Source organism: Balaenoptera acutorostrata, chromosome 1, assembly GCF_949987535.1.
Source record: "Balaenoptera acutorostrata chromosome 1, mBalAcu1.1, whole genome shotgun sequence".
Lineage (NCBI taxonomy): Eukaryota > Metazoa > Chordata > Mammalia > Artiodactyla > Balaenopteridae > Balaenoptera > Balaenoptera acutorostrata.
In genome coordinates this window covers 159,625,903-159,653,388 of record NC_080064.1, presented here as the reverse complement: position 1 = coordinate 159,653,388, position 27,486 = coordinate 159,625,903, and the positions used below count along the sequence as shown (strand labels likewise).

Below are 27,486 nucleotides of genomic sequence, written 5' to 3'. Positions count from 1 at the left end.
GATTTTTTTTTTAATTTTTATTTTTATTGAAGTATAGTTGATTTATAATGTGTTAGTTTCTGGTGTACAGCAAAATGATTCAGTTCTACATATATATTCCTTTTCGTATTCTTTTCCATTTTATGTTATTACGAGATATTGAATGTAGTTCCCTGTGCTCTACAATAGGATCTTGTTGTTTATCTGTTTTATATATAGAAGTTGGTATATGCTAATCCCAAACTCCTAATTTATCCCTCCCCTACCCCCTTTCCCCTTTAGTAACCATAAGTTTGTTTTCTATATCTGTGAGTCTGCTTCTGTTTTGTAAATAAGTTCATTTGTATCATATTTTAGATTCCACATAGAAATGATACCATATGATATTTGTCTTTTTCTGTCTGACTCACTTCACTTCTTTTGATAATCTCTAGTTCCATCCATGTTACTGTACTATTTCCTTCTTTTTTTTTACGGCTGAGTAGTATTCCATTGTGTATATATACATCATCTTTATCCATTCATCTGAGACAGATTTATTGTCTTGGACCTCAGGAAAGGAAACTAGAGGGAATTAAAAAACCCTCCTCAGCTGACCAGAGGACCTCAACCTTCTTATTTAGCAACTTTCTGCCCTGGGTTCTGGAGGTCAGAGGAGAATAATCAGGAACTAATAATACTCTCCTCAGTGTCCTTCATTTATTCATTCTTCCAAGATTTGCTAAGCTCCTGATACGTGCTAGGCACTATGCTAAGTGCTGGGGATACAAAGATGAAAAAGACAGTCCTTGCCATCAGGTTGTTTACAGTATGGGGAGGAGACAGTAATGGGAGTGAATCTGGCGACAGGGAGAATAGAGGCAGAGTTGATTAAGTACTGCTGTGAGGAAGATGCCTACTTCTGAGCTTGGGTATGCAGCTGAGCGCTATGTGCAGGGCCAGGCATAGGATGACTCTCACCCTGCTTTGTTGGCAGTTGGACAAGCAGAACCGTGCCAAGATCACTGACTTAGGATTCTGCAAGCCAGAGGCCATGATGTCAGGCAGCATTGTGGGGACACCAATTCATATGGCCCCTGAACTTTTCACAGGTAAGCTGGAGGGCAGGGAGTGGGTTTGGGCAGGGCTCCGTGTTTTAACCAAGTGCTACCCTTTGGGCTAAGTAGTATCCACAAGTACTACTGGCAGTTCTGGCATAGGCAGGGGAGAAATCAGAACAGGGGAAACCTAAGACAAGTAGGGGGACAAGTGAAGAGGTAAAGGGTCAAGAAAGAAAAGTGTAAATGGGAGTCACCAACTATTCTACTGGATGTCTCTCTGGGCTATTAGTGCCATCATTGCCATAGTCAACCAATTATTTAATCCTAAAGTATTGATTGAATAACTCCTATTAAGAGTTGTCCTCTATCATTAAAGAACTTACAGTTGACGGAGATATATTGAGAAGTAAAATAATTAAGAAGCAGTATAAGATAACATGTGATTGAAATGTTAGATGGTTTTGTGGTAGAGGTGAAATTCTGGATAGAAACTGAATGAGATCTGGAAAATTTGGTAGGTGGGAAGGGAACTCTATATTTATTAATATATTCTTTGAGCTAGGCACTGTGGGTATGTTATGTCATATATTTTGTTCCATTTAATCCTCATGACAATTCTGTGGTGATATTGATGCATTTTTATGTCCATGTCATGGATAAAGTTGAGGCCAGATTGATGAAGAAACCCACCCCAAAACACTGAGCTAGAAGTAATGAGGCTGGGATTGGAATTTAGGTCCTTCTGTCTCTAGAGTCCAACCATGTTAGTTAGGAGAGAAAATTCTGGAGGCTGGGGGAGAGGAAATAGGAGCAAAATTGCCGATTAGAAATAAGCATGACAGGAAAGAAATCAGTTCGGGAAGTAATAGCAAACAAGTTGGAGATAAGATATATTTGAGCTTGAAATTCATGCAGTGGAGTGAAGGCTTGATGTGGAAGAAGTAAGGAGCTACTGGGCTTTTGAACAGGTGAGGGATGAAAAGAGATGTTCATGGAAATGTTTAGTAGCAGTAGGTAAGGCAGACTGAGTGGCAAGAGCCAAGTAGGGAGACCAGTGGTGGAGACCAGACCTAGGATTAAGTTGGTAGTAGTGCTGAAACAAAAAATGTTACAGATTTGAGATCAATTCAGAGGAAGGATGGGCAAGATTTTGTAATTAACTTGATATGGGTGATGAACAGAAAAGAATGACTAAAAGATGACTCTGAGGTTTTGAGCCTGAACGGATGAGGAAGGTTGCGTCATTGCCAGGGAAGGTGGAAAGGGAATGGCAGGTCACTCGTTAGTATTGGTAAGACTTAAAATTAGCAATTTATAATATTTGGATTTCTCTCATTAGCCACAAGTCTTCCCCCAACCCTTCATTGAGTGATACGTATAAGGATTAGGAGTTACTTGGATAGCTGTAGTCCTACGCACATTGAAAAGTAGACAGTCATCATTTTTCTTTCCCTGACTTTTAAAAAAATTTCTATTCCCACTTTTATTATTTTATCTTGGCTACTTCATATTTAAATTCATTTGATTATTTCTACTGCAGTTCATCCTACTGCTGTAAAAATAATCTTTCTAAAATATTTTCTTCATGTGACCTCCCACTCTAAAGCATAAATGACTCCTGCTGCCCACCAAATCCAGACTCTTCTGTCCGACTTTAAAAATCTTTATGTTATGGTTCCAACCTATCTACCCACCTGTATTTCCCAACCTTATTTCCCTAACATAACCTTTCAGGATTAATCTTTTTGACTGTCCCATTAAAATAAAGGCCCGGACTTCCCTGGTGGCTCAGTGGTTAAGAATCCGCCTGCCAGTGCAGGGGACACGGGTTCAATCCCTGGTCCAGGAAGATCCCACATGCCGCAGAGCAGCTAAGCCCGTGAGCCACAACTACTGAGCCTGCGCTCTAGAGCCCGTGAGCCACAACTACTGAGCCCGAGTGCTGCAACTACTGAAGCCCGCATGCCTGGAGCTGGTGCTCCGCAGTAGGAGGAACCACTGCAATGAGAAGCCCGTGCACCGCAGCGAAGAGTGGCCCCTGCTTGCTGCAACTGGAGAGGGCCCGTGCGCAGCAACCAGGACCCAACACAGCCAAAAATGAATGAATGAATGAATAAATAAATAAATAAATAAATTGATATAAAAAATAAAATACTTCACACAAACAATAATCAAATACAAAATATAATGAATATCAATGAAATATAAAATAAACAAAATAAAATAAAAGGCCTGTTTTCCTTCCCCTTTGTCAAGTTCTAGTCTTGGCTCTTTTAATCTTTAGCCCTCCCAGTGCCATAGTTTTTCGTATTATAAAATGGGCATTATAAATGTGTCCTGCCTAACAGGGTTGTTATAAGAGATAATGGGTATTAAAGGCTTTAGGACAAAATGTGTAAAGACCTCTGCAGATGCAAGTTAGCGGTGATGCTGCTGATTCCCTCCCTGGCTCACTACTTGTCACCCTTTCTTGCTGTAGGGAAGTATGATAATTCTGTGGATGTCTACGCTTTTGGCATTCTTTTCTGGTATATCTGCTCAGGCTCTGTCAAGCTCCCTGAGGCATTTGAGAGGTGTGCCAGCAAAGACCATCTCTGGAACAATGTGCGGAGAGGTAAGAGCCACGAGCCTTGCTTTGCCCTGACTCCCCAGGAGACAGCAGACTGAGACCAGGCACTGCCGCAGCGGCCTCCCGTCCTCCTCTCTGGCCACTCCACAGCAGGACCTCATACACATTTAAACCATCATGGAATCCAGAAAAGACATTTAAGTCAAACCTTTGCTTCCAGGCAGCGTGGTTCTGAACTCTCAGAAAGGTTTTTATCTTTAAAATTTCTAATTCTTCAACATCCTATGCCAGTGTATTCCAGTTTTTCATCACAGTTACTATTAGGTTCTAACCTAGATATTTGCAGTTGAAGCCAAAGCTCACTGCATTGTTTAGCATCCCGAGCCCCAACTGGGTAATCAGCCTGTGAGCTGATCATGCCTCTTCATTGTGTTGGTTCCCTTCTCGCTGCCTCTGGTCTTATTTCCATGCTCCTTTCTCTAGGGGCCCGTCCAGAACGCCTTCCTGTGTTTGATGAGGAGTGCTGGCAATTGATGGAAGCCTGCTGGGATGGTGACCCCTCTCAGAGACCTCTCTTGGGCATTGTCCAGCCCATGCTCCAGGGCATCATGGACCGGCTATGCAAGTCACATTCTGAGAGGCCAAACAGAGGACTCGATGATTCTACTTGAAAGCAGAGACCTTTCTCTTTCACTCTTTATTTCTTTCCTTCCCCTCACCTTTTGGCTATGGGAAGAATTTGACATTCATTACAGAGAGCTCCCAAGGGGACTGATGCTTGCTGGGCAACTTGAGACCTTCCCAGGCAGAGATGACTCCTGGATAGGGAAGAGTTGGATGGCTGTGAGCATATCCAGTTCACTGATGCCCAAGCTATTTCTTTAGCCAAAAAGTCAGTATAAATCTCTTCTGTATGAAATTTCAAGAAAAGTCTTACATAGTTCCCTTTTCCAGACTGTCTTTTAACTCCAGCCATAATTAGGACTCTGTGCTCCCATTGTGGAGCTCACATTCCTAACATTCTTTGGAAGTCTTAGTTCATAGCTCCATTTACACCTGGGAGGTTAGGTTTTTCTCCACCCAGAGTCCCTTTTCAGTTTATCCCCCGTGGCTTAGTCTGCTCTCAGACACCAGCAGATTGCCCACATTTTTTGCCTGAGCAGGGAGAAGCAGGGGAGGGGCTGATGCTTAGTAAGGAGATGAGTGGTTGCAGTTCATTTTTCTGAGAAAAGGCGCAGGCCAGCCAGAGTCCACATGTAGATATTTGGAAGTGTTATTTAAACACTCAGCAGGCTGAGTACAGGAATACATATGTATGACACGCGTGTATACTTTGCTTTTGTTGAATAACAGTGTCTGCTAATTTGGGGTTCTTTGTTCCTTGGCATCCGTTATTTAAGTGATGCAATGCCATGAAATGTACTGTATTGTATATTACTTGGGAAGACACTAGATATTCAAAGAGGCCTGGCAGCACTTGGGCTGTAGAGGGCTCAACAAGGCCAAAGTCCTGAAGATTTTACCTCCTAGCTTTGGTTGTCTGTGCTCCCACGTGGTGAGGTGAGATCGTGGCAGGGGGAGGAAGAAGGATGGGATGAAAGAGTTACCCTTACTGTGTTCCATCCTTCTTACCAACTTAATTAGGGCAATTTACCCCAGCCTGAAAATGATTACCTGGCCATTTTTAATGTGCTTGAGGTCTGGTCGCTTCTGTTGCTTCAGAATTGAGTGACGGACCTTCCTGCAGAGCAATCAGAAGACGCAGTGGAGCCTGGGGCTCCAGAGTAGCTGCCTTAGTGCCTAGGGAGCCAGTGGCAAGGTCAGTCTGGGGGCGTTGAGGAATGCACGTCGGGGTGAGGTTTCCACAGGCATGCCCTTGTTCCCTGGATCCTCTGCAGAGAGTGGCTCATTGATTGAGCGAAAGCCTTTCACTTCTCTGGGAAGGAGGACTGTGCTGGTTCTTCCCAGACCAAAGAAGTCATTTGTGACTCCATCAGTTTCAAGGGGACAGAGCCTAGGCAGCAGCTTCTCCTAATTTTTAACACTAAAATTCAAGGAAAGAGTGAAGGGAGGGATATATTACTACCACGGATAGAAACAGGGGACTGGTAGAACTCTCAACTAGTACCTGTCAGCTCTCCAATGCATTTTTTTGCATTTTCACTTGAGCTGCCAAAGAGGTGTTGACAAAGTTTTTTCCTGATCAGCAAAGTGGTTTGGGGTAGCAGGGCTGCAAAGTGATAACTGCACTGAATGACACTTTATTTTTTGGCTTATTATTTAGCACTGAGAAGCCAAAAGGGATTGGTGATTATAACAGCACTTTGGGGAATAGACTCCCTCTGGCCTTGCTTTGGAGAGAAGGCATGCGTGGTATTCCATCTGACTAATCAGGGAACCTCCTAAGTTCATACTGCATCAGAGTGGAATAAATGGCCCTCGAAGAGTCCATTGCCGAAAGAGTAGTTGCTTTCTTTGAGTTTTCAAAGCTTGATTTTTGGATTTGCTGGATCAAATAACCCACTTTTTCTTTAAAAGAAAAAAAAAAAAGAAGGTTTATCCTTCTAAATATGGGGGTGGGGTGGGTCAGGGCTAGTGTGATGTTTAAGTGGGTTAGGAGGGAGTCAACTTGAGAAACCTGTATGGCAAACTCCCTTGGGGGTTTTAAGTACACTACTGTTCTGAAAAGTGTTTTATTTTTAACTTTATCTGCTTTGTTAACATCCAGTCCACAGAGCTGACTGAAGAGACTGTGTGTGAACATCTGACACTGGGGGGACACCTTACTCAGATGGTTGAAAAGGAAATTGGTCTGGACAGCTTGTTGTCTTTTGTCTTTATGTAATGTTTCTGTTTGTTTCAAAGGACTAATGTTTATTATTACAGTGTTAAATAAAAGTGTAACATACTAAGTGTGTAGAATAAAAGTGCAATAACAAGAGAAAATTACTTTGGCACAAACTTCAGTTCTTACACTCTCTCCCTCCTTGTACTACCTGTCTCTTTCCAAGATATTGTTACAGCAGGACAGTGTTAATTGTGTATATTTTTAAGAGATGCAGCTATGGGTTAAGTCTTCATTTAGTGTAATTTTGAATGGCTGGGTTTGGTTTTATAGAGTATTGTGTATACTTCTGGGGTGCACAAACACCAGATGTGCTGTATAATAAAGATCACATTAACGTTTTAGGTTTATATCTGTTTGGCTTTTGTTTTCCCTTAACCTCACTGTGTCTGCAGAATGCTCTCTATTCCATTCCATTTCCACTGGGACCCTAGAGGTCTTTCAGTTTGCCTTGGAGATTGATGGAACATGTTACTCTCCCCCATGGATTGCTCTCGGTCTCTGGGCACTTGACATGACCACTACCAGAGGGTAGGGCCCGGGAATGGGAGGTAGGAGAGCGAAGAAGAAGGGAGCAAAGTGGAGTGATAGCAATTTATTTTTCAGAGCCTCTCCTGGGTTCACACCCTTTCCGCCAGCCTCTTTTCAGCATGAACTTGCAACATTCTGAACTTCTGCACAAGCCTATCTACTCTTCATTACACTGTGAGAGAATCTGGGCATGGAATCCATATATGGGCCTATCTGCATGTGGAATATTTGAATTTTCTTCTTAGGCTCAGCCTGCTCTTCAGATTTGCTTGCTCGGCAGTGCCTGATGGACACCATCCTAGGCCTCTACCAGCAGAGCAGCGCTATCTGTAGCCACCAGGGACTGTCAGTCAGCATGCAGCATGCCTTCTCCCAGGGGGTGTGCGCGTTTGTTTTGTTTTGGATTACCACATCATACTCAGGGCTGCTTCACTTTTTGCTGTAATGGCTTGTGATCTGACTGCAACACAAGTTTGGCCAGGAGATGGCAGCACACCTTAAACAGTTGATGTGTTTGTGATTAAGTCTTAAAGGAAAAGCTAGAGTTGAATCTCTGGTTCTCAGCCTCCCCTACACAATAGTCATCTAATGTAGATAAGCCTGTCACACTTGTGAAACTCTCCGCTAACTCCAGCCATCCTTCACAGCTAACTATATCCCATCTTTATGCATATACCGTATATTCTCCTACTATAAAGTTCAGAATGACTGAGTTCTCTTCCTCATCATAATTATCTTGGAGAAATCAGTCTGTGGTGTACACATTTTTAGCCTGGGTATGCTTCTTCGAGAACACAGTCCTCAGCAGCCTTGCTCTTTAAGCAGAGCGACTGGGGTGGCCTTCCTAGCCTTCCAAACCCGTGTTTGGGTGGGGCTCAGAGGGGAGAGGCCTAGTTTCTGAACATTATTAAATTCAACTTCAGAATTTCTGTCTTTAACAGGTCCCCAAGGAGTCCACAAAGTGCTAATTGAATAGCCTCCTTTCAAGTGTAGTTATCACAGGTGGCCATGTACTGGCTGAGACCTCTTAGGGCACTTCTAGGGATGGCCTGTTCCTTAGCATATTCTAAAGGTAGCATTTCGTTATTGAGCTGCTTGTAAATTTTGGAGATTAATCCTTTGTCAGTTGCTTCATTTGCAAATATTTTCTCCCATTCTGAGGGTTGTCTTTTGGTCTTGTTTATGGTTTCCTGTGCTGTGCAAAAGCTTTTAAGTTTCATTAGGTCCCATTTGTTTATTTGTGTTTTTATTTCCATTTCTCTAGGAGGTGGGTCAAAAAGGATCTTGCTGTGATTTATGTCATAGAGTGTTCTGCCTATGTTTTCCTCTAAGAGTTTGATAGTGTCTGGCCTTACATTTAGGTCTTTAATCCATTTTGAGTTTATTTTTATGTATGGTGTTAGGGAGTGTTCTAATTTCATACTTTTACATGTACCTGTCCAGTTTTCCCAGCACCACTTATCGAAGAGGCTGTCTTTTCTCCACTGTATATTCTTGCCTCCTTTGTCAAAGATAAGGTGACCATACAAGCAGCTCATGCAGCTCAGTAACAAAAAAACAACCCAATCCAAAAATGGGCAGAAGACCTAAATAGACATTTCTACAAAGAAGATATACAGATTGCCAACAAACACATGAAAGAATGCTCAACATCATTAATCATTAGAGAAATGCAAATCAAAACTACAATGAGATATCATCTCACACCGGTCAGAATGGTCATCATCAAAAAATCTACAAACAATAAATGCTGGAGAGGGTGTGGAGAAAAGGCAACACTCTTGCACTGTTGGTGGGAATGTAAATTGATACAGCCACTATGAGGAACAGTATGGAGGTTCCTTAAAAAACTACAAATAGAACTACCATATGACCCAGCAATCCCACTACTGGGCATATACCCTGAGAAAACCATAATTCAAAAAGAGTCATGTACCAAAATGTTCATTGCAGCTCTATTTACAATAGCCAGGACATGGAAGCAACCTAAGTATCCATCAACAGATGAATGGATAAAGAAGATGTGGCACATATATACAATGGAATATTACTCAGCCATAAAAAGAAACGAAATTGAGTTATTTGTAGTGAGGTGGATGGACCTAGAGTCTGTCATACAGAGTGAAATAAGTCAGAAAGAGAAAAACAAATACCGTATGCTAACATATATACGGAATCTAAGAAAAAAAAAGAAAAGGTCATGAAGAAACTAGGGGTAAGACAGGAATAAAGACACAGACCTACTAGAGAATGGACTTGAGGATATGGGGAGGGGGAAGGGTAAGCTGTGACAAAGTGAGAGAGTGGCATGGACATATATACACTACCAAATGTAAAATAGATAGCTAGTGGGAAGCAGCCGCATAGCACAGGGAGATCAGCTCGGTGGTTTGTGACCACCTAGAGGGGTGGGATAGGGAGGGTGGGAGGGAGGGAGACGCAAGAGGGAAGAGATATGGGAACATATGTATATGTATAATTGATTCACTTTGTTATAAAGCAGAAACTAACACACCACTGTAAAGCAATTATACTCCAATAAAGATGTTAAAAATAAATAAATAAAGGTAGCATTTCAAATCAGTGGGAAAATAGACTATTTAACAAAACTGGCTATCCATCTGAGAAAAAAATAGACTCAAATCATCATGCAAAAAAATGTATACCAAAGATCTAAATGTGAAAAAAAGGCTGTAAAGGAACTAGATAAGAGCACACATATTATTTACCATGTGCTCGGCACTATTCTAAATGCTTTACCTATACTCACTAACTTAATCCTCACCACAACCCCATTTTACTGATGAGAAAACTAAGGCACAGAGCGATTAAGGGTCATGCAACTGATACGTGCCAAAACTGGGATGTGAAACTAAGGAGTCCAGCACCAGAACCTCTGCTTCTACAGAGGACCACTGCACTGTGCTGCCTCTAGGAGAAAATGTATGTAACTGTGTTCACTTATAGTTGGGGGGGTCAGGAAGAACTTTCTTGAATATGATCAGGAACCCAGAAGCCATAAGGAAAAAAAGTGATAGAAATTATATAAAGAACATATATAAGAGCCAAAGACACCAAAACCAAATTTAAGACTAATCACTAGTTTAGAGAGAAGAATTGCAATATATAACTGATAAAAAGTTCATACTCCTAATAATATGAAGAAATGAATCAAAAAAATCTAAAGGCAAATTGGTTAATAAATATTTGAAAAAAGATGTTCATCCACACTAACAATCGGGAAAAACCAAGAAGATATTTCATCTATTAAATTACTAAAAATAAATATTAAAAACCTATTCATAAGTGTGGAGGATGAGCATACCTATGTTGTCGGGAAGTGGATACAGCCGCAAAAGGGCAATTTGGCAGTAAATATTACAAAAAATGTTAATGTATATATCCTTTGCCCCAGAAATGACTTCCAGGGAGTCCCTACCTACAGAAGTATTTGCACATGTGTGCAAAGCTATGTAAGTACAAGGGTGTTTATTGCATCATTATTTGTAATACTAAAAAGTTGGAGGCAGAGTTAATGTCTGACAACACGGGAAGATTAAATTCTGTTGCTCATACCATGGAATGCTATACAGCCACTGAAAGGAATGGTGTAGATTTCTCTGTACTGACAAGGAAAGATGTTTATACTATATCATCAGGTAAAAAAATAATTTATATAAGAATATATTTAGTATGACCCCTTTTTTGGTAAAAATCCCTTCCATTCTTCCATAACCCCAAATTATCTGGAGATCTAGTCCATCTCTCTCTATATATGCATAGAAAAAAGTTTGTAAGGATATATATCAAAATGATAACAGCGGTTTTCCTAGGGAGAGAACTTCCAACTTTTAGTGTATTGAATTTCTGTTATTGTATTGTTCATCTGCTAGGAACATCATTTTTTTTTTTTTGTAATTTAAGAAAATGAATGAAATGGCTAATTTAGGAGAAGGGAAATATGTATTGGAAAGACTTTAGGGGCTCACAAAATCAACAGGAAACTATAAGTTCAGGCTCATAGATTGAATCAGTGGGTTGGAACCAGAGCAACTCTTCATCGTGGCTGTGAAGAACCATCTTCACTCCTGATGCGTCCACAGCCAGGGAGGATTTTCTCAACTGGTCCAGCACAGGCCCCAGGCCTATCTCCTACCTGTACTGGTTCTGAACTGGAAGGCTCTCTCCCCTCCAGATTCCATGGTGGGAGGCAAGCGCCTGGATTTGCCTGCTCACTAAAACCGCATTCAATGGAGAAGTAATTCCTGAAAGGTAATCAAAGAACAGTTAGAAAAGGCACCTAGATTCAGGACAGGCTCCAGGTTGACAGATGTCCACTATAGTTCACCTCTTGGGCTGCTCGACATCCATATCCACTCTTCTGGCACTACTGGGAGGCAAGGTCGTGGAAGGAGATTTATAGATTGGAGCCTGTGCATGGAGGGGAAACAACTAGGTCTCTGGTAAGTTCATTTTTATTTTATTTTTTTTATTTTATTTTATTTTTTAATAAATTTATTTATTTATTTATTTTTGGCTGTGTTGGGTCTTTGTTGCTGTGTGTGGGCTTTCTCTAGTTGCAGTGAGCCGGGGCTACTGTTTGTTGCGCTGCGCAGGCTTCTCACTGTCGTGGCTTCTCTTGTTGCGGAGCACGGGCTCTAGGCGCGCAGGCTTCAGTGGTTGTGGCACGTGGGCTCAGTAGTTGTGGCTCACGGGCTATAGAGCGCAGGCTCAGTAGTTGTCGTGCACAGGCTTAGTTGCTCCGCGGCATGTGGGATCTTCCCAGGCCAGGGCTCGAACCCGTGTCCCTTGCATTGGCAGGCGGATTCTTAACCACTGTGTCACCAGGGAAGCCCTCATTTTTAAATCTCTGGACTTTTTTTCATTGTAAGAAGACCCCCTTAGCTTTTGTTTCCTTTCTTCCGCCTTCCTTGTTTTCTTGGCATGGCTTCCCAATGAGATTAATCACAAAGGCCCTCTGTGCTCTTCCCACATGCCAGTCCCCTGCCTCTCTCCCCCACCTCAAGGTTACTATTGTGCTTATCATTCTCTTGCTTAAAAAAAATTTTTTTTCCCCAAATACACATGTACCCTAAACAATATATAATTTGGTTTTGCATGTTCTTGAGCTTTACAAAAATGCTATCACCTGTATTTAACCTTCTGTAACTTTATTTTCACTCACATGTCTCTGATTTTTATCCAAGCTAATTTGTTGTCACTGTAGTACAATACACTTCACTGCAGTGTATTATTCCAATGTGCACATGTACTGGAGTTGAGCCATTTGCTTTTTCTCAGAGAACCAACTTTTGGTTTGGTTGTTTTCCCATTGTATCTCTTGTTTTCTATTTCATTAATTTCTGCTCTTGTCTTAGTTATCTTCTTTGTTCTCCTTTTTAGGATTATTCCATTGTCCATTTTCCCAGCACCTTCTTTTTTTTTTTTTAATAAATTTATTTATTTATTTATTTTTGGCTCCCTTGGGTCATGGTGCGCAGGCTTCTCATTGTGGTGGCTTCTCTTGTTGTGGAGCACGGGCTCTAGGCGTGCGGGCCTCAGTAGTTGTGGCACGTGGGCTCAGGCTCAGTAGTTGTGGCACACGGGCTTAGTTGCTCCACGGCACGTGGGATCTTCCCGGACCAGGGCTCGAACCGTGTCCGCTGCATTGGCAGGCGGATTTTTAACCACTGCGCCACCAGGGAAGCCCCTCCCCCCATTTCTTGAGTTGGATGCTTAGCTTATGGATTTTCAATCTTTCTAATGTAAACATTTTACAATCTTTCAACCTTTCAATCTTTCTAATCTTTCAATCTTTCTAATGTAAACATTTACGTTCAGAATTTCCCTTTAAATACAATGCATCCCATAAATTTTAATATGTAACATTTTTTGTTATTATTCAGTTTTAAGTGTTTTCTCATTGCCATTGTGATTTCTTCTTTACCCTGAGTTTTACATAGGCATGTTTTAAAATTTCTAAGTGTGAGGATAAATTCCTTTATGTTTTTGTGGGCAGACAGCATGGTCTGTATGATGCCAGTTTTTAAAAATTTGTGGGAACTTGCTTTATGAACTAGCTCATGGTGAATTTTTTTTTTTAATGGTTAAGATGATAAATTTATTTTATGTGTATCTCACTGTGATAAAAAAATTGGTAAAAAAAAAGGATTGAAGTTCTGATACACATTACAACATGCATGAAGTTCAAAAACATCACACTAAGAAGCCAGTTACAGAAGACCACACATCATATATTCCATTTACATGAAATGTCTACACCAGGTAACTCCTCAGAGATGGCGCAGTTTGGTGGCTGTCGGGAGCTGAGCGGAGGAGCTGTGACGGCTCGTGGGCACGAGGTTTTCTTCCTGAAAGTGTTTCAGAAACGGCAGAGGTGGTGAACCTACTAAATGCCACTGAATTGTTCAGTTTAAAGTGGTTAAAATAGCACATTTTATGTTAGGTGTACTTTACACCATTAAAAAAAAACCCTATAGAACCGATTAAATTCAGGCTGACAACCTGCACAGAAGGTGCTGGAAGGGGCTTTGCTGCCACGAACACAGGCCCGGCCGGACATGCCCAGGCATGACCTCGAGGCTGCATCTCTGCCGTGTGTCCCTGTCTGGCTACCGCCCGTCAGACCCGCCAGCATCTGCATGCGGTCCTGACCCGGGTCAAGGGTGCCATTTGTCCCACCAGCCTGACCCTTCTCACTCGCCCGGCCTTGGCAGTGAACACCAACGCCCACGCAGGTGCCAGGATCACGCCTGCACCCGGGCCATCGGGGGACCAGCGCAGGGCCGTCCTAACTGGCCAAGGTCATCGTCACGATTGAGCCAGACGAGCAGAGCCCGGGAGGGGATGCCACCCCCACCCTCCGTCCACCCCAACCCCCACCGGCCGCCGAGAGGCTGCTGAATGTTCCAACAAAAGCGAGTGGCCCGCAGCTCGGAGCCGCCCCTGGTGAGCATCTCAAGGACCTGCTTGCGAGTGGGGATGGCCGCACATTCTCCGCATTCCGCCGCGGTGATGCAGCCCCTGCCCACGCGTCACCCCACGTCACCCTCCGGCAGAGACCCCGTGACCCCCACGACCCCAGGAGGGCACCACATCGGCTGTGCCGACCCCCATCACCATCCCCTACATGAGGCCCCAGACAGGGCGGCGTCCACGCGGGGATGAAGCCAGGAGGGCACCGAGTCGGGGACAGAACGGGCAGGCCCAAGCCCCTCGGGGCGGCACTGCCAGGGCCCTGGCCTGAGCTGATGGTCGGGCAGCCGGAGACCGAGATGCAGAGATGCTTGGGCGACCCCCGTGCCGCGGGCCAGCACGGGCTGCTGGCGACGGCTCTGGGCAGAGAGACAGCCTGTCACTGTGGGTGAGAGCCATCAAGGGAGCACAGGAATGAGCTGGGGGACGCCTGGTACAGAGCACAGTGGAGGGGACCCTCCTTCCAGCAGGAAGGTCTACCTTATTTTATCCTTTTATGTGTCTGAAAAGACAACGTGAACTATCAAAAGTGTGCCCCTTCCGTGAGACGTGGGTACCCCGGGGCGGGGGGTCACGGGGAGGGGCACCCCGCGGGGATGAGGACCCCTGGGAGGCCCACCCGCCTCCGAGCCCCCCACCGACGAGCTCCTCTCTGGCCACCTGGGGCTCCTGCGGGTGGGCTTCTGCTCATGGGGTCTGCTCCCAGCTGGCCGCACTCCCCACCCCCTCAATGTCCTGCCTTGACCCACACCCTGGCAGGTCCAAAGGCCGCTCGCAGCGAAACCGCACATGCGCACAGGAGCCTGCTGTCCTGGACGGGGGGGGCGGCGGCCAGAAAGTCTTACCCGTGGGACTGACTCCCCCCACCCACCTTCTCAGGGCGGCTTCCAGGCCTCAGAAGCTCCAGGTTCGCCCCCCACCTCTAGCTTTATCTACCACCATCGGACATCTGCCTCCCAGCCAGGACGCACTGGGATTCCTCAGTCTCCCCCCAGTCTTCCCAAACCTGCCCTTCACGTCCGCCCCCACATCCACCTGCTGGGGCAGCACCTCCCGCCGGCCCCTGGGCTGCTCTGGCCTCTTCAGACTGCCTGCTCCACTCCCGCCAGGAATCCACGGTCGGGATGTCTCCATGGCCTTGCTGACTGCTCCTCCAGGGTCCCCTGTTCTCTTTGGGAGACCCCAGGGCCTGGCCCTCATCACTGGCCACAAGGGCTCCCAAATCTCTCTTCAGCCCCGACTGCTCCCCGAAATGCAAGACTCACGCACCCAAGTGCCCACTGAACAGCTTCACTGGGTCTGACAGACCACAGACTGAGGCTGGCCTCTGCTCAAATCTGCTCCCACCCCACACAGGACGCTGCTGGCACCCAGAGGCCGGGCCCAGGGACCTGATCCGGAGCCCACCCTGGGACCCCTGCTGGCAGGAGGCTGAGCCAAGTCCCCCTAACTGAACAAGAGGCCACCGTGGTCCAGAGCCCCTCAGCACCAGGCCAGGTCCCAAGGAGGGTCTGGTGATTGGTGTAAAGTTTCTCTATGCCCCATCCAGTGGGGGCCCTGCCCTGAAAGACGAGGCAGGGCACACTGTTCAGGGTTGGGGGCCTCCGGGGCGTGGTCAGAAGCTCTCCTCTGACCCACAGCCCCTGGGACTCTATCTTCAACCAACAGACCTGCCGTGGAGGAGGAACGGATGCCTCCCTGGGGGGCCCAGTATGGACTGGGAGGGGCCGATGACCAGGTCTGGGGGTGGCCGCAGCTGGGACAGACACACGGGAGCAGTGTCCAGCCAGCCCAGCCAGGGCCCTTCCCGCCGGGGGCAGCAGGGCTTCTCCTGGGCTTTACCTCATGGCACCACTGACCGAGCCCGTGCCCTGTCTGATGGTTGGTACACCCCTAGCCAAGGGCGAGGACACCAGTGAAAACCCCACACGAGGCCACACCAGCTGCCCACTCTGCTTTCAGACTCTTCGCGAGGAGCACCTAAGCCTCGGGCCACCAAGCTCCATCCTTCCCCGCCTTGCAGAGCAGACACGTCAACCCATCACCGTGACACACGTCATGGGAGAGGCGGTACTCACTGTCTTCTCCCGGACAGGGCATGCCTGGCTCCTCGGAGGTGCTGGGGAAAACGTGAAGGATGAGCCCTTCGTCCTTGCGCTGACACGACAGGCGGAAGGGCTCCTCCAGCTCCATCTGGGAGGACACAGTGCAGGGGTCACCTTCACTGTCCACCCACCTGAGGGTGAGCGGGTGGTCCTGGTGGAGGTGGCACATCTCCCGCACCTCCTCACAGAGCTTGTCAAAGGTGGTGGCGGAGTCCGGGCCGGTGATCAGAATGTCCCCGCTGTAGTGCGCCTTCAGGCGGCCACGGCCTCCGCCCCCGTCCATCTTGCGGCCGGTCCTGCTGGGCATGGCGCGCTCCGCCGGCCGCCGTCAGCGCCGCACCCCGGACGCTCGGGCCATGGCGCGGGGCCTCAGCGGCCGGGCCGGGGCGCAGGTTGGGTAGACGGCGGAACGCGGAAGGGAGCGCGCGGCGCGGGCACTGAGAGGCACGGGTCCAGCCAACTCCGCGGAACTTGGCGGCAGGCGGGGCGGGGCCTCATGGTGAATTTTAAATAAGAGTTTTATGTGAACATGAAAATAATCAGTATTTTCATTACTTTTTTTTTTTTTTTTTTTTTTTTACACTATACTAGGTGTGCTTTATTTATGGCTGTGTTGGATCTTCGTTCCTATGCGAGGGCTTTCTCCAGTTGCGGCAAGGGGGGGCCACTCTTCATCATGGTGCGCGGGCCTCTCACCATCGCGGCCTCTCTTGTTGCGGAGCACAGGCTCCAGACGCGCAGGCTCAGTAATTGTGGCTCACGGGCCCATTTGCTCCGCGGCATGTGGGATCTTCCCAGACCAGGGCTCGAACCCGTGTCCCCTGCACTGGCAGGCAGACTCTCAACCACTGCGCCACCAGGGAAGCCCTTCATTACTTTTTAATGATTCATTGATGGAAGTCCATTTTCCCCTTTGAGACTGTAAACAAGACGAGGGCACTGCTATTCTGTGTTGTTCAGTGTCTGGCACACAACAGGGATTATGCTGAATGATTTCTCCTTGCCCCTCCAAATCTACTCTTTTACCTCTCCACCCAGCTCTGTGGACCACATCATTTCTTCTGGGGTTTCCAGCTGGGTTCAGCTATACCAGTGGGAGTTTGGAGGGTGGTGGGAGAGAGAGATTGGGGTATTTTTCACCGGAGCTCGCTTCCAGCTGGGCTGGATTGGCAATGGCTGCCTGCTTCCTTAAGGTCACAGCTCCTGTCGGATGGGTCTTGCCTGTAGCTACAGCTCTGGCAGTGTAGCTTCCACTAACCACTCTTCCCTTTACCCCATCAAGCCTAGGAGCTTCCCACTGCTATTAGTCTTAGGATGCTTTGCTGATTTCCCATAACCCTGCTTACATCTTTTAAATAGTCCCTTCATTAAACTTCCTTCGGTTCTTCCTTTTGAGTATGCCATCTCTTTTCTGATAGCATCATGATTGATACAGTAGCATAATGAATATTTGTTGAATGAATTATATGAAACCATCACACACAAATTTGCACAGAGCAAGAGAGAACTTGGTGTTTGAGTGATGCTCAAGTTGAGTGATGCTGCAGAGTAGAGTGCAAGGGGCCACTGGAGAGAAATAAGACTAGAAAGATTGGCAGGGACCAGATCATGAAGGACCCTGTAGGCCATGAGTTATGTTCCTATAGGTCTAGTTCCCTGAGAAACAGACTCTGAGATCGATATTTATATGCAGGAAGTTATTGGGGAGATCTCTAGACCACTTAGGATCAACACCTTAGAGACGCAAAGGAAGCGAGAACAAGCAGAGGAGAAATCTGAAGTGCAATGAAGCTGCAAAGGAGGCACGAGCCGTTCCATGGGGAGCTGTGGACCTTTAAGAATACTACAAAAAAAAAAAAAAAAAGAATACTACAAAACTGTCCTACCTTGAGGCTGCAGGGAAGAAGTCCATGGTCTCTGCCACTTTAAATGTCACACAGTACTCAGGAGAGGGCACAGCCCATGTCCTTGGCCCCAAGGCTGGAGCCGGAGCTGGCAGACCTTGGAGCCTGCGTTCTTCAGCAGAGAGTTACACTTTTTTCTCCTTCAGCTTCTGGTGCCAGAACCAATTCTGGACATGCTTCATCATTTAGCACCATGAAGACCTAGAAAGTGGAATGAGAAGCTGGGAAAAAGATCTCTGCTGTTTCCTCTTTTCTTTCCTAAGAGAGGTGATCCCTGGGCAGCAGCTCAGGCTTTTAGAGACAGACTTGGAGTTGGAAAGACTTTTTAAAGCACCCTGTTTTAGCCCCTCTCTTTCAGCAGAGGACACTGTGATCCAGAGAGGAAAGGTGGCCACACAGCTAGTTAGAGGCCAGGACAAGACTAACACCCATGTCCCTGATCCCCAGGCCAGTTTTGCTTTTTTAATTATTCCCTTTGGCCCTCTGAGCTGAAAGGAGGCTGGCAGATGGGCTCCTTCATCTCTTCCAGCCATGGGGTCTGGCATAGCCTCATGTATGGAACCCCCATCCAATGTCAGGCACTAGAAAGGAGTCTGTGGCAGCTGATGTCATCAATCCCATGGGCCTGGGATGCTAGGATGTGAGAATAGCTCAAGAAGAACAGCTTGCTGAATCAGAAGCTAAGGTGAGGGATGCCGGCCAGGGCAGGTAAGGGGAGAGGCAGCCTGAGGATGTTACCAAGTGCTCACAAAGTGAGGGTTGGGGGATGGGGCACCAGCTGGGCCAGGGTTTCCCTGAGGGGTACCTTTTCCCTCCCCAGACACAGGGGAGGAGGACCTTTGGCTGGACAACACTGCAAGCTGGATCCAGAAGAGCCAACTGCAGCAGGAAGAGAAGGGCCTGGCAGAGAATGAGGGCTTTGGGCAGCTAGAGAAGGTATCTGTCTTTGGTGGGCCTGGCGAGCTGAGTGAGGTTGGAGACAATCTCAGAAGGTCAGGCTGGCCCAAGGAGGTGGAAGATTTGTGCCATTCGTGGCTTTCAATTGTCAGCTGTTGGCTGCAGGTCCTGGAATTCTTGAGCTTGTATTCAGGAGAGCTTGTGTTCAGGAGAGCTCTGTGTGCTGTCTCTGGTGTGTGTGGTCCTAACAGATGTTTCTGAGTAATGCAGAAGAATCTGTAAGTCATAGGCCTGTTCCATGGGCCAAGCCACTGGACGAGAGGGACAAAGGTTTTCATGTCAGCATTTGGATAGAGGAAAAATGTGGCAGAGGTTAGGTGGATGCCTTCCCTGATGCTGGAACCCTGGAGGGGAAAGAGATCGGGGTAGATGTGAACCTACAGGTCAAGCCCGTGACTGCCTTTCCTTCTCTCCCTCTTGAACCTGTACTATGTCCAGACTTGCAGGACCTGGCCGTGGGACCTACCATTGTGTCCTTTGAAAACAGGAGCCCCTGATCGTCATGCTCAAGGACAAGGTGGGGGGAGGGAGAGTGACTGGTGTCCTGCTGTGATTAAGTGGTGAGTCTGAGTGGTCATTACCTCTTTCCCTTCCCTAGACTGTGAACCTGGTAGGCAGAAAGGGCAGACTGCCAACACAGTGGGAGGACGAGAGCATGGGTGACAGAGCATGGGCAGGAGTAGGCAGATGGGCAGGGAAGGTGTGGTGTCTAGCAGGGAGCTCAAGCCGCTCATTCTCAGCAGGCTCAGTGGGACAGTAAGGTGGAGGCTTTCTGAGAGATGCTCATCCCTGTGTCTTATCCCTCCCTGGCCACACACAACAAGGAGCTCGAGCAAGAGGGCTGCACTCAGGCCTAGTGGCCCACGTGCCCCAGCTTGTCCTTAAGTATCTTAGTGTTCAGGAAATGTGCAGTTCCTGGTGAGGAGCCCCCGGCTGCCCACCCACATTCTGGAATTGGGAGAATACACCCATCTCCTTGGGGTGAAGTGCTGATTCAGCTGAAAGAGGTCTAGTGTTCGCCACAGTGCTTGGGGCACAGTGGAGTAAACTGCAGCCCTTATTAGTCTCTAATTTATAGGAAGAGCATCGCCTTGGGGTCAGACACAGCTGAATTCAAATTCAGACTCTGCCCCTTAGCCAGGCTACGTGTCAGGCGCAGGTCATTTTTCTTCTTAAAACCTCAGCACCTCATGTGAAAATAGTGATGTCAGTGGCTATGTTTTGCAGAGTTATTGTGAGGTTGTGAGGACTGGTGATATAATATGTGAAGAGTTGTTTGTGTGTGTGTGTGTGTGTGTGTGTGTGTGTGTGTGTGTAATATATTTATATATAGAGAGAGAAAGATAAAGCGGGAGAGAGATCAAGCGAGCCTGTTGCCGGCCCTGCTCACCTTTTTTACCCTCCTCATCTTTTCTTTCTTCACTCTTTTCCCTCTGTTCTCTTCTCTCACTCCTTCTGCTTCAAGTGATCCTTAAGAAGCCAAAGTAGAAGGAGAAGAAAAATGACAAGGAGGAGAAGGAAGGGTGGTATAGATTGAAAATCTGCGCATTTCGATGACTACAGTCAAGGCGGGATTGGCTCCAAGGAGCTGAAGCCACTGTGATGATGGTGGGCCTATTAAAGAAAAAACTATTCAATGACATTTGTTCAAGACTTTATCCTGGACCATCGTGATAGGCATAGGGACCACTGCAGTGGGATTCTTACAGCAGGGGAGAGAGATTAGGCTCAACTCCAAATACAGCATGGGCAAGTGGGAATTTACAGCCAAGGAGCTAAGTGGGGGTCAGTGGATGGAAAATTACTAACAGGAAACAAGGGGGTAATAGGAATTCTGGCTAAGCTGACCTAACAGGATTCCTGCTGAAGACAAGGCCAGGGTGATCAGACATCACCTGGGGGATGGGGGAGGATGAGGAAACTGATCAGATATCGAGGGTGATCAGATATCGAGGTCGGGGATTCTAGTTAAACTAACTTAGCAAGGTTCTTGCTAAAACTAGATTTTACAAGGAAGTGCACAGATGGCCCTAGGAGAAGGTTCAGGAGCCTGACTAATGTTTGGTCAAGCAAAGAATCTTTGTCAGGCCCCATTCAGGTAGATTTGAGGACTATATCTGTTGAGGGATGGCAGGCTTCCTGCGGAAGCCTCTGTCCCTCATTCTGCAGGCTGGGGCTATCAGTGAGTTCTTCGGGCTAAAGAGAAGTCCCCGTGAGGGAGAAAAGGAGCCTCCTCCTCAGCTCTCCCCTTCCCCCCCATCTGATGTCTGCTTCACAGAGAACATGAACATCTGAAAAAGGTGAGCAGGGTTGGAGGAAGCAATTGAGGGCAGCAGAAGAGAAGGGAGGAGGGAGCCGAGGGCAGAATGGAGGGGGAGGTGTGTAAACAGACATCCCTGCTGCCCCATCAATCCTGAGTGGAGACCCTGGAGCAAATCTTCTCACTTCAAGGTAACCGAAGGGGAGCTGTAGCTGTAGAAACAGCTGGAAAAGGCCTGCAGGCTAAAGCAGCTACAGCAGCTCAAAGACAATGGTGAGAAGGTGAAGAGGCATCTCAAGGCTGGATACTGAGCTGGACATTGGTTGGGACACTGAAGGCTAGAAGCTTTGTTCAAAAGTGTATCTGTGGTACCTTTCAGTTTTTGTGCCCACATTGGGCTCATCTGTAATTTGGATTCTTTTCCATTTATTTTATTTATGTCTTGTGGCTTTTGTTTTCTTAACATCATCTTATTAACAGATTTCCAGGTTTCTATAGCATCTTCACAGTTGAAGTCTTAATGTGACCTCTCCTCCCTTCCCCCTCCCTTTCCCTCTCTTTCCCTCTCTCCATCCCACCCCCATCCCCCTGAACCATCCCTCCCTTCTTTCCTTCCTACCTTCCTTCCTTCTTCTTTTCTCCCATATTAGTGAGTTACTACTACATTCCAGGCCCTGTTCTTGATGCTGGGGATACAATGGAGAACAAGAAAGTCCCTCTTGGGCAGCAGTCCCCAAACTTTTTGGCACCAGGGACGGGTTTCGTGGAAGACAATTTTTCCATGGACGGGGCTGGGGGATGGTTCAGGCGGTAATGCGAGCGATGGCGAGCGATAGGGAGTGGCAGGTGAAGCTTTGCTCGCTTGCCTGCCACTGACCTCCTGCTATGCGGCCCAGTTCCTAACAGGCCACCGACCAGTCCTTGTCCATGGCCCAGGGTTTGGGGACCCCTGCTCTTGGGGACTTCCCTGGTGGTCTGGTGGCTAAGACTCCACGCTCCCAGTGCAGGGGGCCTGGGTTCAATCCCTGGTCAGGGAACTAGATCCCACATGTCACAACTAAGAGTTCGCAGCTCACAACTAAAGACCCCATATGCCACAACTAAAGATCCCACATGCCACAGCTAAAGATCCCGCATGCCGCAACTAAAAGATTCGGCGTGCCGCAATGAAGATTCCGCAAGCGGCAACGAAGATCCTGTGTGCCGCAACTAAGACCTGGCACAGCCAAGTAAATAAATAAATAAATATTTTAAAAAAGAAAGTCCGTCTTAGAACTTATTTTCCAATGGCAGTTGATATAAAATAACATACAAAAACACAAGAGAATAAGTTAATACCAGAAAGAGGTAAGTGCATGGAAAACAAGATGGAAGACAATAAAATGAAAGGTGTCATTTTAAATTAGGTGGTAAGGAAATAACTCTATGAGGAATAACTCTGTGACATTTGAGCAGAAAAATGAATAACAAAATTTAATGAACTATACAAAGTTGGAGGGCTACAGAGAGGGCAAGGGAGATTGGATGTTCTAGGCAGTAGGAGCAGCAAAAGCTCTAAATGGGAACAAACTTGGCATGTTTATGAAACAAGAGAGTAAAGGTGGCTGAAGCCCAGAAAGCAAGGGAGAGAGTTTGAGGGTGAGGTAGGAAAAGAAGTTAAGATCAGCTTATGGGCTGTGAAGGCCAGGGTAAGGATTTTAGATTTTATTATTAGTGCAGTGAGAAAACACTGGAGCAGAGGAATAATACATTTAACTTATGTTATGAAAAGGTCACTGCCTGCTGGGTAGACAATAGGTCATAGAGGAGCCATAGAAGAAGCAGAGAGATGTCCTGAAGAATTGTAGTGATACAGCAGAGATGGAGCAGAAGAGATGGATTCAGGTTAGATTTTGGAGATTGAGTTAATACAATTTGCTTGTAATTTGGATCTGGGTGTGCTGAGGAAGGGAGCATTGAGAATGATGCCTAGGTTTTGGCTTGGGCAGCTGAGTCCCTGATGGTGCCGTTTACTGAGATGAGGGAGATGGGAAAGGAACAAGTCTGACAAAGAACTCAAGACTTCTGGTTTCCAGTCTGGTTTGTAAGACTTCTGGTTTCCAGTCTGGTTTGTAAGACTTCTGGTTTGTAAGAAGCTTGGAAATTGGCACTCCATTCTAACAACAAGTAAAACACTGAACAGACTGAAAAATAAACAGATCCATCAGAGAAGTGAGGTCACAGAGCAAACCACTGCCCCTAAAATTGGAGAGAGAGATAGGCCAATACAGAGCAGAAACCTGCAGGAGCCAGTGCCAGGGTATGAAAACTTGAACTGTAACTGACGAATTGCTGGAGGCTCAGTGTGGACAAGTCTGAGAGCTAGAAACTCCGGGGGGACCCAGTCATAGGGGACCCCCACACTTTTATGAGTTTTACCTCCAGTAGCTTGGCCATCTCTCACAGTAAATATTGAAGAAAAATCCCCTCTTGCTTCCAGCAGGGGTGGGGGAAAAGGAACCATTTCGAACTATGCCAGAACATTCTGTTCTTCTTAACAAGGCTTGCCCTAAAGAGAAGTTATTTTACCAGAGTTTAAACTATCGGGGTTTGTTTTTTAGAGCCCAACCAACCTGGGGGAAGGGAAATACCCAACTCCAGCCCACTCTAGCCATCCTGTGCCACCTACGGGGTGGCTAGGGGAGGACTGAGAAGCACTTGCGAATTTCACAGTCCAGCGGCACGGGCTCATTAAAAGACTGACACCTAATCACAGGACTATAGAACAGTTCCTCTCCCCACACCACATCATCACACTACTAAAGGCCTATTTACCATAGCTCCTTTTACCCAGTATATCATGTCTTCATCAGACAAAAATTGAGGGAATTTGTTGCCAGTAGACCTGCCTTTCAAGAAATGTTAAAAAAAAAGTTCTTCAAAGAGAAGGAAAATGATATAGGTCAGACATTCAGACTTATAGTATGAAAAAAAAAAGAGCACCAGAGAAAGAATAGTGAAGTTAAATAAAAAGTTTTATTTATCTTATTTTTAATTGATCTCACAATAAGTTTCTTCAAAATAATAATAGCAATCATTTATTCAACTATATATTCTTATGTATGTATAAATATATGTATATATAATTTATATGTTTACGTATAATTGAAATAAATGACAGCAATGATATAAGGAATGAGAGGAAGGAATAACGATTATTTTGCTATTATAAGGTACTTGTATTACCCATGAAGCAGTACAGTTGACCCAAGGGTTAGGGGTGCTGATCCTCCATGCAGTTGAAAATCTGCATATAACTTTACAGTCCGCCCTCCATATGTATGCAGATCTGCATCCATGGATTCAACTACTGTGGATCATGTAGTACTGTAGTATGTATTTATTGAAAAAAATCCACATATAAATGGACCCGTGTAGTCCAAACCCATGTTGTTCAAAGGTCAACTGTATAGTGTTACTTGAAGGTAGACTTAGATTATTTATAAACATATATTGCAAACTCTAGGAAAACCACTAAAAAAACTTTTTTTTAAAGAAATATAACTGATATGATAAAAAAGGAAAGAAAATGGAATCGCTTCTTGGCCTTTTGGCTAAGATCATGTGTAGGAAAGAAAATGGAATAATATAAAATGTTCATTTAAAACCACAAAAGGCAGAAAAAGAGTGGAAGACAAAAATAGGAACAAAGAACAGGGCAACCAATAGAAAACTGTAACAAATTAGGTAGATACTAATCCAACTATACCCATAATCACTTAAATATCAATGATCTAAATATACCAATTAAAAGACAGATATTGTCAAAATGGATCAAAAAAAAAAAAACCCAACTATATGTTGTCTACAAGAAACCCACTTTAAGTACAAAGACACATATAGTTTAAATTAAGTGGATAGACAAAGATATACCATGCTAATACTAATCAAAGAAAGCAAGAGTAGCTATTTTAATTTCAGATGAGCAGATTTCAGAGCAAAGGAAGTTATCAAATATAAAGAGGGGCATTCCATAATGACAATAGGGTCAATTCTCCAAGAAGACATAATAATCTTTAATGTGTATCTGCCCAACAACAGAGTGTAAAAATACACAAGGCAAAGCCAGATAGAACTGCAAGGAGAAATAGATGAATCTGCTATTATAGTTGGAGACTTCAACACCCCTCTATCAGAAATGGACGGATCCAACAGGCAGAAAATCAGTAAGAACACAGTTGAACTCAACAGCATATCAATCAACTAGATATAATTGACATCTGTAGACTACTTCATCCAACAACAGCAGAATACATATTCTTCTCAAGCTCACAGGGAACATTCGCCAAGATAGACCACTTTCTGCGCCATAAAACACACCTTAACATATTGAAAAGAATAGAAATCATATGCTTGCTCTTAGACCATGATAGACTTAAACTAGGAATCAATAACAGAAAGGTAGCAGGAAAATCCTCAAATACTTAGAGATTAAACAACACACTTCTAAATAACACATGGGTCAAAGAAGAAACCTCAAGGGAAATTTTAAAATATTTTGAACTGAAAAAATATGATTTATCAAAATTTGTGGGATACAGCAAAGCAACTGTCATGGTTAATTTTATAATATGTCAACTTGACTGGGTTAAGGGATGCCCAGAGGGCTGGTGAAACACTATTTCTGGCTGTGTCTGTGAGGGTGTTTCTGGAATAGATTAGCATTTGAATTGGTGAACTGAGTAAAGCAGATGGACCTCCCCAAAGTGGGTGAGCATCATCCAATCTACTGAGGGCCTGAATAGAACAAAAAGGCAGAAGAAGAGTGAATTCATTCTCTGTTTAAGCTGGGATATCCATCTTCTCCTGCCCTCAGACATTGGAACTCCTGGTTCTTAGGCCTTCAGGCTCAGACCAGGGCTTATGCCATGGCCCCTACCTGGTCCTCAGGCCTTTGGACTCTGGCTGAATTATACCACCAGCTTTCCTGGTTCTCTAGCTTGCAGATGGAAGACTGTGGGACTTCTTGGTCTCCATAATCACGTGAGCCAATTCCTATAATAAATCTCTCTAAAAATATATGTTCTGTTTTTCTGGAGAACCCTGACTAGTACAGCAGTGCTTAGAGGAAAATTCATAGCATTGAATGTATATATCAGAAAAGAAAAAGGATCTAAAACCAGTCATCTAAGCCACCTTAAGAAGCTAGAAAAAGAAGAGCAAATTAAATCCAAAGTAAGCATAAGGAAAGAAATAATAAAAATATAGAATCAGAAATAAATTACATTGAAAACAGGAAATCAACAAAACCAAAAGCTGGTTCTTTGAAAAAATCAGTAAAATTGATAAGCTTCTAGCTAGGCTAACTAAGAAAAGAAGAGAGAAGACACAAATTACTAATAGCAGAAATGAAAGAGGGGACATGACTACAGATCACATAGACATTAAAAGGATAATAAAGGAATATTATGAACAACTCTCTGCCCACAAATCTGATAACCTTGATGAAATGGACCAATTCCTTGAAATACACACTTTGCCAAAACTCACACAAGAAGAAACAGATAATCTGAATCGGTCTGTGTCTATTAAAGAAATTGAATCAATAATTAATAACCTTTCAAAATAGCAAGCACCATGCTCATACTGGTTCACTGGTGAATTCTGCTAAACATTTAAGGAAGAAATTATATCATTTTTCTACAATCTTTTCCAGGAGACAGAAGCAGAGGGACTGCTTCCCAACTTATTCTACCAGGGCATTTCCCTAATACCAAAACCAGGCAAAGACATTACAAGAAAAGAAGACAACAGATCAATATTTCTCATGAACATAGATGCAAAAATTGTCAACAAAATATTAGCACCAACAATGTCTGTAAAGAATTAATTAATTAATTAATTATAGAATTATACCATGATTTAGTGGGATTTATCCCACATATTCAAGGCTGGTTCAACATTTGAAAATCAATTAATGTGCAGTCATCCTTCAGTACCCATGGGATATTGGTCCTAGGACTTGCCACGGGCACAAAAACCCTCGGTTGCACAAGTCCCATAATCGACCCTCTGTATCCATGGGTTCTGTATCTGTGGATTCAATCAACTGCAAGTTATTTTGTGGAGATGGACAAATTGATTCTAAAGTTTATATGGAGAGGCAAAAGACCCAGAACAGCCAACACAATACTGAAGGAAAAGAACCAAGTCAGAGGATTGACACTACCTGACTTCAAGACTTACTATAAATGTACACTAATCAGGACAGTGTAATATTAGTGAAAGAATAGATAAATAGACCCACATGAATATTGTCAA

General features: G+C 45.2%; 2 protein-coding genes across 4 annotated transcripts in view; one reads left to right on the top strand and one right to left on the bottom strand.

Moving 5' to 3' along the window:
* DSTYK (dual serine/threonine and tyrosine protein kinase) overlaps positions 1 to 6,783 on the top strand; it is a 58,091-nt gene extending 51,308 nt beyond the window's left edge. For all 3 annotated transcript variants that reach the window (XM_007182794.2, XM_057526141.1, XM_007182796.2), the window contains 3 exons: positions 956 to 1,070; positions 3,499 to 3,633; positions 4,072 to 6,783. In XM_007182794.2, coding sequence (XP_007182856.2) covers positions 956 to 1,070; positions 3,499 to 3,633; positions 4,072 to 4,259 — 438 coding nt within the window. In that variant the 3' untranslated portion in view covers positions 4,260 to 6,783. The remainder of the gene's footprint in view (positions 1 to 955; positions 1,071 to 3,498; positions 3,634 to 4,071) is intronic.
* A 6,439-nt stretch (positions 6,784 to 13,222) lies between these two features.
* LOC130704586 (protein kinase C zeta type-like) lies at positions 13,223 to 16,372 on the bottom strand. Its single transcript, XM_057526183.1, has 2 exons — positions 16,039 to 16,372; positions 13,223 to 13,335 (listed from the first exon to the last, which is right to left on the bottom strand). Exons 1-2 carry the CDS (start codon positions 16,370 to 16,372, stop codon positions 13,241 to 13,243), a joined length of 429 nt encoding a protein of 142 aa, XP_057382166.1. The 3' UTR covers positions 13,223 to 13,240.
* Between the last annotated feature and the right edge of the window lie 11,114 nt (positions 16,373 to 27,486).

What these genes read in the sequence shown, in the direction of transcription:
- LOC130704586 (XM_057526183.1), bottom strand. Translation starts at nt 16,372, where the DNA reads ATGCCCAGCAGGACCGGCCGCAAGATGGACGGGGGCGGAGGCCGTGGC. An exon ending in GCCCTGTCCGGGAGAAGACA is followed by an intron (nt 13,336 to 16,038) that starts GTGAGTACCGCC and finishes AAACACTTTCAG; the next exon opens with GAAGAAAACCTCGTGCCCAC.